Here is a 13,739-nt window from a genome sequence, read left to right on the forward strand (position 1 = left end):
GGTGTACATACCTCATTCGCCGGTGACGGAGCAGTCACCATCATACTCTGACTGCAGCGTCTTGGATGAGAAGATGCTGAGATCCTACTCGCCTGCAGGCTCCAGCCTGTGGACAAGGAGAGGGGTCAGGTGATGCATGCCTCATTTTGGTGAATGGCATCTATCATCTGTTGTTTTCCTTTCAAATGGCAACAAAGGTGTGGTGTTGTTGGAAATCAATGGTAAGGATGGACGCGCAAGAATTTTAGATCTTCTGTGAGTGTAGGGAATTTCTATGGATATAGGTCCAAGTTCTCGCTATAGAAATCGGCCTTGAAAGGAACACATTGTGGCGTTTGAGGAAGATGAACGTTCACATCACACTTTGGCTCACCATATCTGGCTACGATTTGATTCACGGCTACTACACTAAATGTTAAGTTACATAAACATTCACGCTAACATAACATGTGTATATGTTTTAAAAAAAAAATCAAAAAATCACGCTCATAGAGTTTAATCTTGAGAATCTATGTGTGATTTGTTTTAAAGAGGCTTTCAAAGCTTGTTGGCATGTATGAGTGCATGTGTCTACAAGTTGTACTAATATTTCTAAAAAAAAAGTTTGTTAGCATGTTTATAGGAATTTTCACAATTCTACCGAAATGGTGGTTTATACCGGACATTTTTCCCTATTAAAATAGATGCAATGTTTGCCCTAGCAGCTCAACTATAACATGATTTTTACAATATTGGCCCATAGATTTACTTCGATGAAGAAGTACCAAATACACAGATTTGTAAACAAAACCAGTAGTTGTGACATGATTCGCCCATATATTTGCTGCCCCTTTTGACAACTTTATTCCGTTCAAAGGGGCAAATACTAGATTCGAGCATTGGAATGATTCTGCAAGTCGTCATAACCTAAAAGTTGGATTTCATTTTCCATAAGAAAAAAAAAAGACAGGTTTCCCTCCTATTCATGTAACTTTCAGATGGATAAAAGCATCTGAAAGGCGTTGTCGCTTCAAAGGGCCAAGTGTATGAATTCTGATAACAATCTCTTCGAAAGAAGGGGGGATGCATCCAAAGAAGCAGCGCCCGATAGGACGTGCAATGGTGCACACCTTTAAGATGCCGCCCTTTTGCAAATATGATTGAAATTATGAGCATATCATTGATAATGCATGCATCTCAGAAAAAGAGAAATATCCCATACGTTGCACTTGCGAGGGTGGTGCAAAATGAAAATTCAACTCAGAATTACCGTATATAAGCACATGGCATGAGTTGTTCCATGAAAGACATCCATACAAACAGTATTCACCAAACCCAGACCAGGTAAAATAAATAGAGACAAAATGGCGTTTCACATTCTGCGACGTTTAAATATGTCAACATGTGGCACAACAAAGGGAAAAAAATTAAGTTTGCATTTAACGTTGGCAATAACACATGCCCATAAGTCTAGAATTTGAATGCAAGCAAAAAGAGAAGGCAATGCACCACAGTCGTTTATTTTACAGGTGGGGATTTCTGCATCTCTAGTATCATGCTTGTATTCAGCGAAACTCTTAAGATTTTACTGCCTACCCTGCACAACAACAAAAGAACAAGTATCAGTGATCAGCAATAGATAACAGCAAAAGAATAGCCAGAGTAGAAACATTAGTTCATAAAGTATATTATTAGTGCCTTGTTGCTTCGGCTTGCGCCTGATAAAGACCGACTCTCGGTGACAGACAAGATGACAGCTGTCTCAATGTCTGGCAGGAACTTTAATTTACTAGTGTTTGGTTGCTTCTTTTGATATGTAACATATACGAAACTTCTAAGTGTGGTTGTAAGCTTGGTTAGCTTGTGCAAGAGTTGTGTGATCTGGTAAGCTGGTGACGTCAGCAGAAGGTTGAAGAAAAATGTAACTGCTTTCTATAAAAGCAGGTGAGGCAATTTTCTACATAAAAAAGAAACATAAGTTCATAGGCATATTCCACTGGAGAAGGGCTGCTGCAGAATGAGTTCTAGCTCTTATATTTTGATATAAATGGGTTTAATGCGTTCTTGCAATGTTATTATTGCACTCTACAATAACAATTTCAGTAAATCGAGGGGCATGCAAATTGAAAATGAACAAATTAGTTCATAAATCTAAAAATCATTTAATAGGAAGAAAACTGTAGCCAGACATCTGACCTATGCATAGTCACTGTATGAATTCAATCTATCACTAGCCAAACACTACAGGCAAGATAGTAGCAGGTTTCTTTGAACTTTCAGGTTGCACACCGAATGATGCCATATTGTAGATCTAGATATACTGGCAGTCTAAAATGGTATATTCCAGTCCAAACAGTAGTACCATTTTACAAGTAAAAAAGTGTATATCAAATGCTCTCATACCTGCCAGTTCCCTTGTCCTTCACCTGGGCTAGGATACTGACCAGAACCCTCTTGCCAGTTATCTCTACCATATGCAGGTCCTGCCCCCTGTTTGATGTCTCCACAATAACTAGGATTCACACCAGGAACCCCTTGGTTACTACCAGGATACGTTGATGGAGGTGGCTGCCCATAATTTCCAGGTGTTGATGGTTGGCCATAAGTTCCAGGTGCTGAAGGGCCACCAGGCCTGAAATCTCCTCCCTGCCCTTGCGAAAAGTTCCTGCGATCTTGTGGATTGTTGTAACCTTGACCTTGAGCGGTTGGATTTACATGCCCTTGGTACTGCGGTGCTTGACTGTGAAATCCACCAGGCGGTCCATTGTAACCTGAACGGTCTGCATAATCATTCCTCCCATAACCTCTAGCATCTTGTCCAGCCTGTGCATAATTCTGCGGTGGGGCATAGCTTCTTCCATCTTGCTGCGAGCGGTATGTTTGGAAGTTTCCTTGCTGTGGCAGGCTATTCTGGTAACTTCCTTGTGGAGGGCTGTTCTGGTAATTTCCTTGCTGTGGAGGACCACTCTGGTAGTTTCCTCGGTAGTTACGGTTCCTGTCAGTCCTTGATGGCTTGCTATAATGAACAGGTGGTGGTCTTGGAGTGATGACACCATTGTCATATTTGTCTCCTGATGAAATCAATACATACATACAGCATGAATTTCTATCAAGTATCATGAAATTGATGCACTAAAAAAATTAATCGTGGCACAATTAGAAACTATAGGGAACGCATGGATTGCTTATTCACTCAGAACACATCAGGAGTATGTAAAGTTAATAAATAGTAAATTCAGGAAAGAGAAAACAAGAATAGAACATACCTCCATACTCCTTTGTCTCTGGATATAGATATGAATCAGGCAAAATGAAAACTACTCCAGGCAATCCTGACCAAAATACCAAAACAGGCAGGTAAGTACTATAAAGTTATAATCATATTAGTTGCAAGAACATAAATTTAGTTATCCTGATCGCTCACCGCGAAATTTCTCTGACATTTCCTCAGTCATTACAGCCTGAAAACCAATATAAGTTGTTGTACTAAAAGCATACATCCTCCTCTTAGCCTCCTCATAACTACAAGAAGCTCAGGGCTTAGTAATTGAGGCAATATGTTACAGTTGCTTGAACTTAACTGTTTATCTCAGATATAACAAAGGTTAAGCACCCTAAGTAAGAGCAACAAGTCAACAACTTGACTAGTTAAGAGCTATACCGCAAATATACACAATAATGGCCTCAGGCATCAAAAGAACAATAAATTGACGAGTTAAGAGCTAAATTATCATGTATATACAATAACTGCATGGGGGACCGTTCACCAAACATAGATCACTGGCACAAAGATTCCAGCTAGTGAAACACAGAATAATATGAACAGCACAATGCTGCAGAAACAAGAAACAATAGGTGGTGTACACATGGTGTGATCCTGGAAGCGGAAACATTATTTGGCAATGGATTACTGTACATCTTCTGGTAACTGAAATTTTATATTACTCAAAATCAAGTTAATAATTACTAATCCTCCAAAGATAAATCCTTCTTCTTACACTTTCTAGAATTAATCTATCTTAACACAGAAAACAACAAAATAGGAGCAATGTAACAGTTCAGAGCAAACACGTGTTGCTTTTAGGCAGACCTTGAGATACTACTTTCAAGTTTCAACATTTGCCCTCATGTCGCCCTTGGCTAATTTATTCCCTAAATTAAAAGCAGGATGGCTCACCCGTTGAAATGTTTATAATGATCAAGTAAAAATTCAAACAGGAGAGGGAGTTAGATGGTTTTGACACTATGTGGCAACTTTTTAATCCCACGTTAACACAAACTAATATGTACATGAAACCACTTTTGATGCTCATACTTCCATTGCAATACTAGACGAAACTTGCATACTGTCCCTCAAATCACCCATCACTCAATATACACCCTCCTCACTCGTACTCCAATATAAGCCCTCATTAACTACCCCTGATATCAAGCACAAAAGAGTTTCTCAATGACACACCAGAAGTAGAACCGATTCATCACTTTATGACATAAAGGAAAATGGTGAGATAATTTACATCTGCAGACACCAAATATGAATGAATTACTCACATGCTTGAAGCTAACACACTAAAAACAAATGTCCAAGATTCGACTTACTCCAAGCAATTGAAACTTCAGATTAGTACCAAACTGCTTTGCAAAGGGAAATGAACCCTCTTGACGCCTAAAAAAGGAATGCTCCCTCCAGTCACAAACAATTACATTTTTTGGGAATTGGCAAGGTCTCCAAAATGGACAGTGGCCATTTATCGTATTGTATTATATTTGTAAAACCCAATAGGCCAATACTACGAAAGTATTTTTTAAAGACGAATTTGCCTGTATCATCTCATATTTGCCAATCAAAAATCAAAGTTGAAAAAGCTTGACTGCAAGCATTCTGAAACAACACTTATTTTTTACTGGGCTAGTACATACTAGTATCAAACACCAGACCAGATTAGAGTAAAAAAAGGCCACCAATCCGCATCAGCACCACAACAATACCAACACGTGCAGCACTTCAAATCAAACACCCTACTGATCCCCTATCACCCAGACCATACACAACACATGGCCTGTTTGGTAGAGCTCCCCATGATCCAAATTCTCTTGAGGGAATGATTCTCTGAAGAAAGTGATTATGTGGATGAAATTGATTCCATAGTGATTCTCTAAAGTAAACTCTATAGAGGAAGTGATTCTATGTGAAAAGTGAATAAGAGAAAACTACTTTTTTCAACTCCCAGCATCTTAGTTCATTTTAGATAATCACTCTTCCAAAATCACTCTGGAAGCTAAAACCTAAAATCTGAAAACTACTGTTTGGCGGAGCTCTCCCTGATTCCACTCCGAGAGCTCTGCCAAACAGGCCCACAGCGAGACCAACCAATCGCACAATTCTGTATCACATTTCACCACCTATGGGAACAAATTCATAGCGGCACCAAGCCCAATTCCCAACAAAAGTCAAACATTTCTGATACAGAACCGATACGCCGGCATGAAATTGATGGACCTTAGCTATACCTTCCAACGACCTTGGCGAGGGTCTGGAGGTAGGTCTCGATCATCTCCTCGCGGGAGGGCTTGGGGTCGGGGAACTCCATGGTGATGAGCCAGTGGTTGTAATCGCACCCCTCGAAGAGGATCTCGTCGGGGGAGATCTTGCTGTCCTCCGCCCCGTAGTCCCCTCCCCGCGCCGCAGCCGCCGCCGTCGACCGGAACCCGGCGGCGGCACCGGGGAGGAGGAGCCACGGCCGCGGGAGCGGCAGCGGGACGAAGGGAGCGAGGAGGAGGGACCCGGAGTGGGGTGGCGCGGCTGAGGCGGCCACCGGGCGGAGGAGTGGCGCGGAGATGGAGGCGGCGGCGAGGGCCCGCCGGAGGCGAAGCGCGAGGGCCATGGCGGGCTAGGGTTTCGGGGAGGAGAAGCTTCTGGGGTTTAGGGGTTTGTGTGGGGGCGAGGGAGCCGGGGATTTATTAGCAGGTAAGTGGCTGTGAGGTTGAGTCCCTGACAGGTGGGGTCCAGCCGGGTTCTTACGGTGGGCCCAGCGAATGCCATTTTCGTGCGGCGATTGGGTTCGATTTTCTGGGGTTAGTAAGGGTCACAGGCAGGTGGGCCATGAGTTGCTTTCTATCCGGCCATTATGAACCCTGGCAGGTGGGCCAGCGAGGATGGATATTGTCCGGTTGGCAATAGCATATGAGCAATTATCTCTTTATATATAAGCGTTACAAACGTAAGTATGAGTTCATGACCTGGGCAAATCAGGATTCAATCCAAATCTACCACATCATCGTTTTAAAGTGCTGCTCATAAAAATTTAATCCGTACATATTTACCCATTGCGCTATTCAAATATGTTGAGCAAATAGGAGTACTACTAGAGGCACGTCTCTCTTCTATACTAAAAGGAAGACAAACCACTCTTCGATCATGGTATATTTAACAAACGACTTTAGTCAATGACTATATGCGACACGACCATCTCTTGAATAAGCCCTACATCGGAGGAGATGAAAATGTATCACACCACCAACATATATACATCCCATATGGCTATTTGACTCATTGGCACTCAAAAACTTGGAACATTGCTCACATGTGTTGGAGCCACCTAGGGCAAATGACCACAATCTTATCTACACCCAATCAATGGTCATTCACCTTCCGTTTCTTCATTTCGGATAGCCAAAATTACATCATCGTAGCCCGTGCACGCTTCTTACATGCCCCATACTATGACCGGCTCGCTAGCCACAAAACATCATTCACCACTGGAGCTTTGGCTTTGCCATGCTTGTAAATCTATGTTCTTGTTTCCTATCTTGCCACTACTCCAGCAATTCAATTCGGCAAAGAGCTCTTGATCTGGATAAGTGGTGATAGGTGCCTCTAACAGTGATTCCGTCTTCTACACTTATAAGAATGTTTACATATTTTTGTGAAAGAGGAAGCTTTATTAATAATGAAGTAATATCATTACAAACTAAGACATTGACACACTCTGGAACAATAGAAAAAGACACACAACGATGACTCAACCTAATAGCTAATTGCTCAAGCTCATGCGCAACTTTATTCTACCCTCTTCATATCTTGATAACTTCAACACTCTGCAATTGTCGGGCTTCCTATACGGTTTGTTGAATAATCGGTTCCACCAAGGAACAATCAAGCGAATTTGCTTAGAGCTTATGTACTATTATCGAGCAGACGGACTCAAGGATCATTGCCTGGTTAGGCCAATAGCCAGCCAACTGATCCCTTCCAAGCACATTGTAGCTTTAGCTTTCTCTGCATCCCTGCAATAGAATAAAACACGCCAAGTGGTCAAATTTGGTTGCCCTTCTTGATTATCGATAATGATACCAATCGCACCTGCACCCGTCTACTCATTGAACCCACCATCGCATTGATCTTTAGAGCTCCCTCCCTAGGAGGAATCCATCTCTTATCCTGCGGATCACCATGTGCATTGCCTTCTATTTCCCCACCAATTGTTTGTCTTTAGCATCCAATGGGTGATCATGTTGTCGAATTTGGCTCAGTGATCCATATATCATTTCAGGAATTGAACCGAACCCTCAATAAAAATTCTTTCCCCAGCTTGCATTAGCCCATTACGTACACTCCAAGCGTGCCAAATAATCATAAAAAAATCAGAGGTTACCTCAGCAAGGTACTTAGCGACAATCATCAGCAACCAATTTGGGCCAGAGACCTTAATGTTGCTTTGAGCAGGCAGACTTGATCTTATAGCATGTCGTAGCGTAGAGGCATGAGGGCATATGGCTCTCAAATAATCAAGTTATCTTGAAACAGAACTGAAACCCTTCTTGCTCCAAGATCACAGAGGAATCTGTACATGTTGTAGTGTTGTCATGACACCACCTAGCCCTTCCTTGTTGGGAGTCGTACACCAGACCTCCTTGATTCCAGTAGCAAGCATTGCCAACCTTTCCACATGATTTCATATCGAAAGATCTTCACTTTATGGCGTTCCCACCTGCGATAATAACTAGCAGAAAAATCTCCAAAAGGAGGTGAAGTGGAGGACTCAGACATAGGGATGGTAATAGGTACCTGTTACCCGCTATCTGACAGGTAATTACTCTATTAAAGGCCGGGTATGAGCTATTTTTCATACCCACGGATTTATTAATGGGTAAAAATCTCACTCATTGGGTGGAGCGGGTACAAGTATATTCTCATAGTACCTAGACTCGTTTACCCATGGGTCCGAGTCCCTCATCAAGCCACCAGCCCATCTCCTACTTTTGTTGGCCCAAAAGGCCAAGAAACCCTAATCAGCTAAGGGCTAACCTCATCGCCCCCAAGTCGCCGCCCACACCCCATTCCCCAATCCGTAGTTCCGCACTCTATAGTCCTTGCCTGGCCGCCGCACGCCGCGCCCCACCGCAGTGCGACAACGACGCGCTAACACAACATCACTCGGTTGCTCCTGGGCCTCAGCCTCCTGCAAGCGGCAAGCCACATTCTCGCTCAGGCGGTTGGCGTATCGCCCCAGCCCCCATAGTCCTACTCGGCAGCTCGGTGTGTGTGTGTTGACCGTCGTGCGAACAATCGATCGGCGTTGCCCAGTGATACAGCCTTCGTCGAGTGCCTTGGCTCGCCGCCCCATGTAGGTGTGGCCTCCCAGCCGCTGTCACAGCCCCATGCCACCTCCCAGCCACTGCCGCCGCCAGATCCATCGAAAGCTTCCCAGAATCTTGAAGGATTCTTCATTGTTTCTATCTTTTGCTTTCTTGGAACTGATCGAGCTTAACTAGGTTTCTATTATTTTGTTCAGAGCTGTGTTCACCTATGATGAACTAATCATCTAAATGAGATCAGGAAATGATGTTTTGTTAGTTCTTGAATCAGTTTTTGTGTTCTGACAAAAACTCATAGAATATTGGTTACTTGCTTTGGCAATCTATACAGCTTCCGTACCCCAATGTGAGAATGCAGTTGCCTTGTGTTATGCTGCTACTACCTGCTAAAGTGGGGTAGGTAACTCATCGGGTACCTGTTACCTGCTAAGTGCGGGTATAGATAAATAATGTATCCATAAGCGGGTACGGGTATTATAGTGATAATGTATAATTGAGACGGATATGGATATAAGATGGTAATACTTGGCAGATTTGTACCTATTGTCATCCTGCTCAAACATTAGCAAAGAGGGGGGGAAATGCCGATTTCTTCACGAGCTTAAGTGGTTAAAGAAAACAGCATACTGTAGAAAACGCGCCTCCGTTTCTCTTCTTACATTTTGTACTTTCATTCATTTTGCATATTTGTCCTTGAGATACTCGCATATTGTCGAGTTCTCAGGCATGGCATGACTCATGCCGCCGCCTTCGGCTGCCGTCTTACCACCTCTGACAAAAATTATAAACGCTATCCTTTTCTCGCTGTAGGTAGACTCAGTTGTTTACAGGAAAGGCTATTCTTTTCTCAAAAAAAGTCTAGAAACGCAGAAAATTATCAATTTTTATGTTAGAAAGGATCCATGATGCCACCACGTCACACCTGTTCCGGTCGACATCCTCCGACCATGTTCTTCATGGGCTGACGCATAAATAAATATAGTTTGAGGACCTTAATGTAAAAATGGCGAGACATTCTTGTTAGTCCAGTTCCCGTCCCAATACATGCGGAGCCAGCCAAAAAGTCACGGGACTCGCTGACGAGCCCCTCCTGCTCTGCTCTGCGCCGCCCCCTGCTCTCTGAATCGTCGGAATATTTCTTTCTTCCCCAATTCCGGCCGGATTCCCCCTCCCAGAATGGTGGGATCAGACGCGCTGCAGTCCATCGTCTACGCCCGTGGATCGCTCCGCCTCCTTGATCAGGTTTGTGTCCCTTCGTCTTTTCTGCTTCCTGTGAAACGTGGATGCGCAGTTCTTGATTGGGTTTTCGGGTTGGTTTTGGTTCGGTGCAGAGGAAGCTGCCGCTCTTGGTGGTCTACATCGACGTGAAGGGCTCCGCCGATGGCTGGTGAGCTGGAGATTTTCTCTTCTCGATTCATCTCCTCGTTCTTGGTAGTGACTAGTGTGACGGGTGTTCTGGGGAAGTTGGAGTCGTTTGCTGCAGCAGATGAATGTTCCCAATTTGCTAGTTTGGGACCCCGCGTTCTTGGTTCATCCCTGGCTCTGTCCCATCCGCGGAGCTGACGGCGAGGAGGGGGATGGTGGTTTCGAGATTTCTTTTTTCTTGAAAAGAAACATCCACACACTTTGTGTTGTTATTTTACTCAAACTGAAAAGTGCAATGTTGTCCTGCTGAAGTATGAGACTTTCAGTGGTCGAGAGCTAAACTTTCCTTTTAAAATTGAAGGGTGCTATTAAAGCTCCAAGCTTTTGGTTTCTCTTCGCTTTTGAGTACTTTTGTTCAGTTCAGAAGGGAATCTTAGGGAAGTGAAGGGAAATGTTGCAAACTTGCAATGGAGGCACATATGTAATATGTTGAGATGGTCAATGTGGAGTACAGGAGGGAGTATATGAGGGGGAAAAAATGATGAATTGATGATTCATCCATGTTCGTTCATAGTCATAAAACCTATTTGACTTTTAATTGCCAGCCATCATTAGAACGAAAGTTATCTCTTAGAATAACTATTTCGGGCAAGTAGAACTGTGCCTTTGTCGTTGCCATGGTCAAAATCAAAGAATCATTCTTCATTGGTTTACAACCGTTCCTTCTGTGGTTCAATTGATTTGTGTATATTTCTAACCAATTTGGTGGAGCTCGTGATAACTGATAAGTTTTTTTTACATTATTTATAATGCAAAAGTGCTTTCTGCCTGTTCAGTGATTATCGCAGTGACTTACTTTTTGGTAATTTCGTCACTAGAGCTGTAGAAGGATATCATACTGAATCTGTGATAAGTGAAGTCCTGACCTTCTGAATTTCCATTGATGAAATTAGAGAAGAAAGATACGAATAGATACATTTCAGTAACTTCGTGGTATATTCTCCAAGTAATAAACCTACTGCCCCATTGAAGTGTAACCAGTGATGCATACCACTGGATAAGCTTCAGATGCCAGCTCCGGTGAATCTTTTTGTTTTTCAGTTAATAATGCTTATTTCATACTGACCATTGAACTCCACAATATTCTTCAGGAATGCGATCAGAGACATGGTTGTCCGTGGTGCTCCAGCAATAGCCATAGCAGCGGCACTAGCGTTAGCTGTGGAAGTTTCTGGTCTAGATTTCACTGGTACGCCTGCAGAAGCAGCTTCTTTTGTTTCCAAGAAACTGGAATACCTTGTATCCAGGTAAGCATAGTTCAACTATTGAATATTAACTGTTAATGACGTGTATAATTCCTTTTTTACTCGTGTGGGACAAGTTTGGTCCTGCTGTTCATGTTATCCGTGTGAACAGCGTGTCTAGTTCTAGTATGCATATCTAACCTGTTTTATTTTTTTAATTTCTGTATCAGCCGACCAACTGCAGTGAACCTATCTGATGCTGCAACAAAACTTCAGACAATTGTGTCGAAGACAGCTGAAAATGCGAAAGATGCCAAAGCTATCTTTCAGGTGCGAACCTAGATAAATATTTTTAGTGCACTTTCTGCTCACCAATACTTATTAACTTACAGAAACAAATTCAATTGGAATGAACTATGGCAATGTGGTGTTGCCAGCACCTACATAGTTAATCCATCCTGCAACCTACGTTTCTTTTAATCTAAGCTAGTAGTAACTAACGTGATGAAGTGAATAGGAGATGGCATGAATGTGGAGCCACAGATTAGTTGTATTGAACCAACATTGGAACTGTGATTCTTTAGGGTCCACTTAAAGTTTTCCCTCCAGCGTTTGCACTGAACTGTAGAGTTAAAAGTCAAAGCTGAAAATTATCTAAATTTGAATATATTCTTCAGTTTTTCTCAAGCTTACCCAGGAACTTACCACAGCTTACTCGAAATGTTGAAATTGTGCGACCCAGATTAAGAGAAACAAAAATTAGTTAACATGCGCAGGATCAAAATGTGGTTAAGTAAAATGTTCATGTATTTAGTTTTTCGTCAGTTCTAGCTACACTATGTTCTTATGGCATGTAATTCATTACTTCACATGACCCTTCCGAATTTGGGAGGAAAACCTCAAAGTTTTCCTGTTTGGTTGAGAGTTGGATGGACATATCTTACCTCTTACTAACATGTTCAATACTCCTTACTTCAACCAGGCCTACATTGAGGCTGCTGAGACTATGCTAGTTGATGATGTGGCTGATAATAAGGCTATTGGGTCACATGGAGCCGAATTTCTTCAACAGCAGCTCGGAAATTCAAAAAATATCTCTGTTCTAACTCACTGTAATACTGGAAGGTAAATTTTGTAAATCAAAATGAATTGAATTTTTCTATATGTCATGCTCAAATATCTTATGTAATGATATTTTATCGCATTCTTTTTAATTCAGCCTTGCCACTGCTGGTTATGGAACTGCCCTTGGGGTTATTCGTGCTCTTCACTCTGGTGGAGTTTTGGAGAAGGCCTTTTGCACTGAAACTCGTCCATTTAACCAGGTAACATTACCATGGGAATATTGACTTAGCTTCTCATTTTTTGTTCCAAGGCATGGAATTTGACTACAGCCATTTAAATCTATGGTACAACTTCAAATGACTAGCCACTGAATATCAATTTAGTTAGGTCAAATATATTCCAACAGGGATAGCTGATTATTTTAGTTTGGTTAAACATATTCCAATAGGCATAACTGATTACAACATTTTCTTCAGCATTGTTCTTAAGATAAATTTTCCCAGTGTTGTTTATGGACATGTAAAGTTCATGCTGATTTGCTGTCCAGGGATCCAGGCTTACAGCTTTCGAGTTGGTTCATGACAAAATACCTGCAACACTGATAGCAGATTCTGCTGCAGCTGCACTAATGAAACAAGGACGTGTTCAGGCGGTAATAGTTGGCGCTGATCGTATAGCCACGAACGGTAAACATCCACATCATATCTCAAACCTACGGAAAGTTATATGTTCCTTTTGTTGACTGTTTTTCCTTTGTGGAATTTCAAGGTGACACGGCCAATAAGATTGGTACATACAACCTTGCCATTTCTGCGAAGCTTCATGGTGTCCAGTTCTATGTTGCAGCGCCCATAACTTCCATTGATCTCTCACTCCCATCTGGGGAACAAATTGTCATTGAAGAGAGGTCACCTAAGGAGTTGCTGAACTCTGAAGGTGGTCTAGGAAAGCAAGTTGCCGCCTCGGGTATATCAGTCTGGAACCCAGCCTTTGATGTTACTCCAGCAAATCTGATTACTGCAATCATAACGGAAAAGGTATATATATATATATCCATCCTTTTGAAATGTCTTTGCGTTATGCACTTCTGCTACTGGTCCAATATGCAGCAGAACATTGACTGATAAACTTTTGTGCTAACTGGAATTTTCACCTTTATTAACAGGGTGTAATCACAAAATCTGATGCTAATGGAGCTTTCGACATCAATGGTTTCATTCAGTCTGCGAAATAATGCTCTCCAGTTAGGCTCATTTTTTTGTATATGGCATAAATGCGCTGGAGCATCCTCATCGTCCAAGTGATGGTAGATGGCTCATGTTTTACTCTATACAATAAGATTGCTCCTAGTGGCAATGGAAAATAAAGTTTCGGTATCGGCATGTGCTGTACTACGAGGATGTGGCCACGCCTGCTGGGACTAATAAAAACTTTCTTGAGAAATCCATGGTTTCATTGCGACTTAGACCTTTCCAGCTCGTTTAGACA

At 42.3% G+C, this 13,739-nt stretch overlaps 2 protein-coding genes across 2 annotated transcripts; one reads left to right on the forward strand and one right to left on the reverse strand.

The window, feature by feature from the left end:
* Positions 1 to 1,333: 1,333 nt before the first annotated feature.
* On the reverse strand, positions 1,334 to 5,919 carry LOC133900500 (multiple organellar RNA editing factor 1, mitochondrial-like). The gene is made up of 5 exons (XM_062341659.1): positions 5,491 to 5,919; positions 3,404 to 3,501; positions 3,246 to 3,311; positions 2,383 to 3,050; positions 1,334 to 1,576 (listed from the first exon to the last, which is right to left on the reverse strand). Exons 1-5 carry the CDS (start codon positions 5,862 to 5,864, stop codon positions 1,565 to 1,567), a joined length of 1,218 nt encoding a protein of 405 aa, XP_062197643.1. The 5' UTR covers positions 5,865 to 5,919; the 3' UTR covers positions 1,334 to 1,564.
* Positions 5,920 to 9,605: 3,686 nt separating this feature from the next.
* On the forward strand, positions 9,606 to 13,694 carry LOC133900954 (methylthioribose-1-phosphate isomerase-like). The gene is made up of 9 exons (XM_062342252.1): positions 9,606 to 9,819; positions 9,909 to 9,964; positions 11,094 to 11,249; positions 11,417 to 11,516; positions 12,169 to 12,311; positions 12,406 to 12,511; positions 12,799 to 12,937; positions 13,020 to 13,288; positions 13,417 to 13,694. Exons 1-9 carry the CDS (start codon positions 9,754 to 9,756, stop codon positions 13,483 to 13,485), a joined length of 1,104 nt encoding a protein of 367 aa, XP_062198236.1. The 5' UTR covers positions 9,606 to 9,753; the 3' UTR covers positions 13,486 to 13,694.
* The last annotated feature ends 45 nt before the right edge of the window (positions 13,695 to 13,739 follow it).

The sequence above is a fragment of the Phragmites australis genome, chromosome 19, assembly GCF_958298935.1.
Source record: "Phragmites australis chromosome 19, lpPhrAust1.1, whole genome shotgun sequence".
Classification (NCBI taxonomy): domain Eukaryota; kingdom Viridiplantae; phylum Streptophyta; class Magnoliopsida; order Poales; family Poaceae; genus Phragmites; species Phragmites australis.

What these genes read in the sequence shown, in the direction of transcription:
- LOC133900500 (XM_062341659.1), bottom strand. Translation starts at nt 5,864, where the DNA reads ATGGCCCTCGCGCTTCGCCTCCGGCGGGCCCTCGCCGCCGCCTCCATC. An exon ending in AATGTCAGAGAAATTTCGCG is followed by an intron (nt 3,312 to 3,403) that starts GTGAGCGATCAG and finishes TATTTTGGTCAG; the next exon opens with GATTGCCTGGAGTAGTTTTC. An exon ending in AGAGACAAAGGAGTATGGAG is followed by an intron (nt 3,051 to 3,245) that starts GTATGTTCTATT and finishes TGATTTCATCAG; the next exon opens with GAGACAAATATGACAATGGT.
- LOC133900954 (XM_062342252.1), top strand. Translation starts at nt 9,754, where the DNA reads ATGGTGGGATCAGACGCGCTGCAGTCCATCGTCTACGCCCGTGGATCG. An exon ending in ACTCACTGTAATACTGGAAG is followed by an intron (nt 12,312 to 12,405) that starts GTAAATTTTGTA and finishes TTTTTAATTCAG; the next exon opens with CCTTGCCACTGCTGGTTATG. An exon ending in CTGCAATCATAACGGAAAAG is followed by an intron (nt 13,289 to 13,416) that starts GTATATATATAT and finishes CTTTATTAACAG; the next exon opens with GGTGTAATCACAAAATCTGA.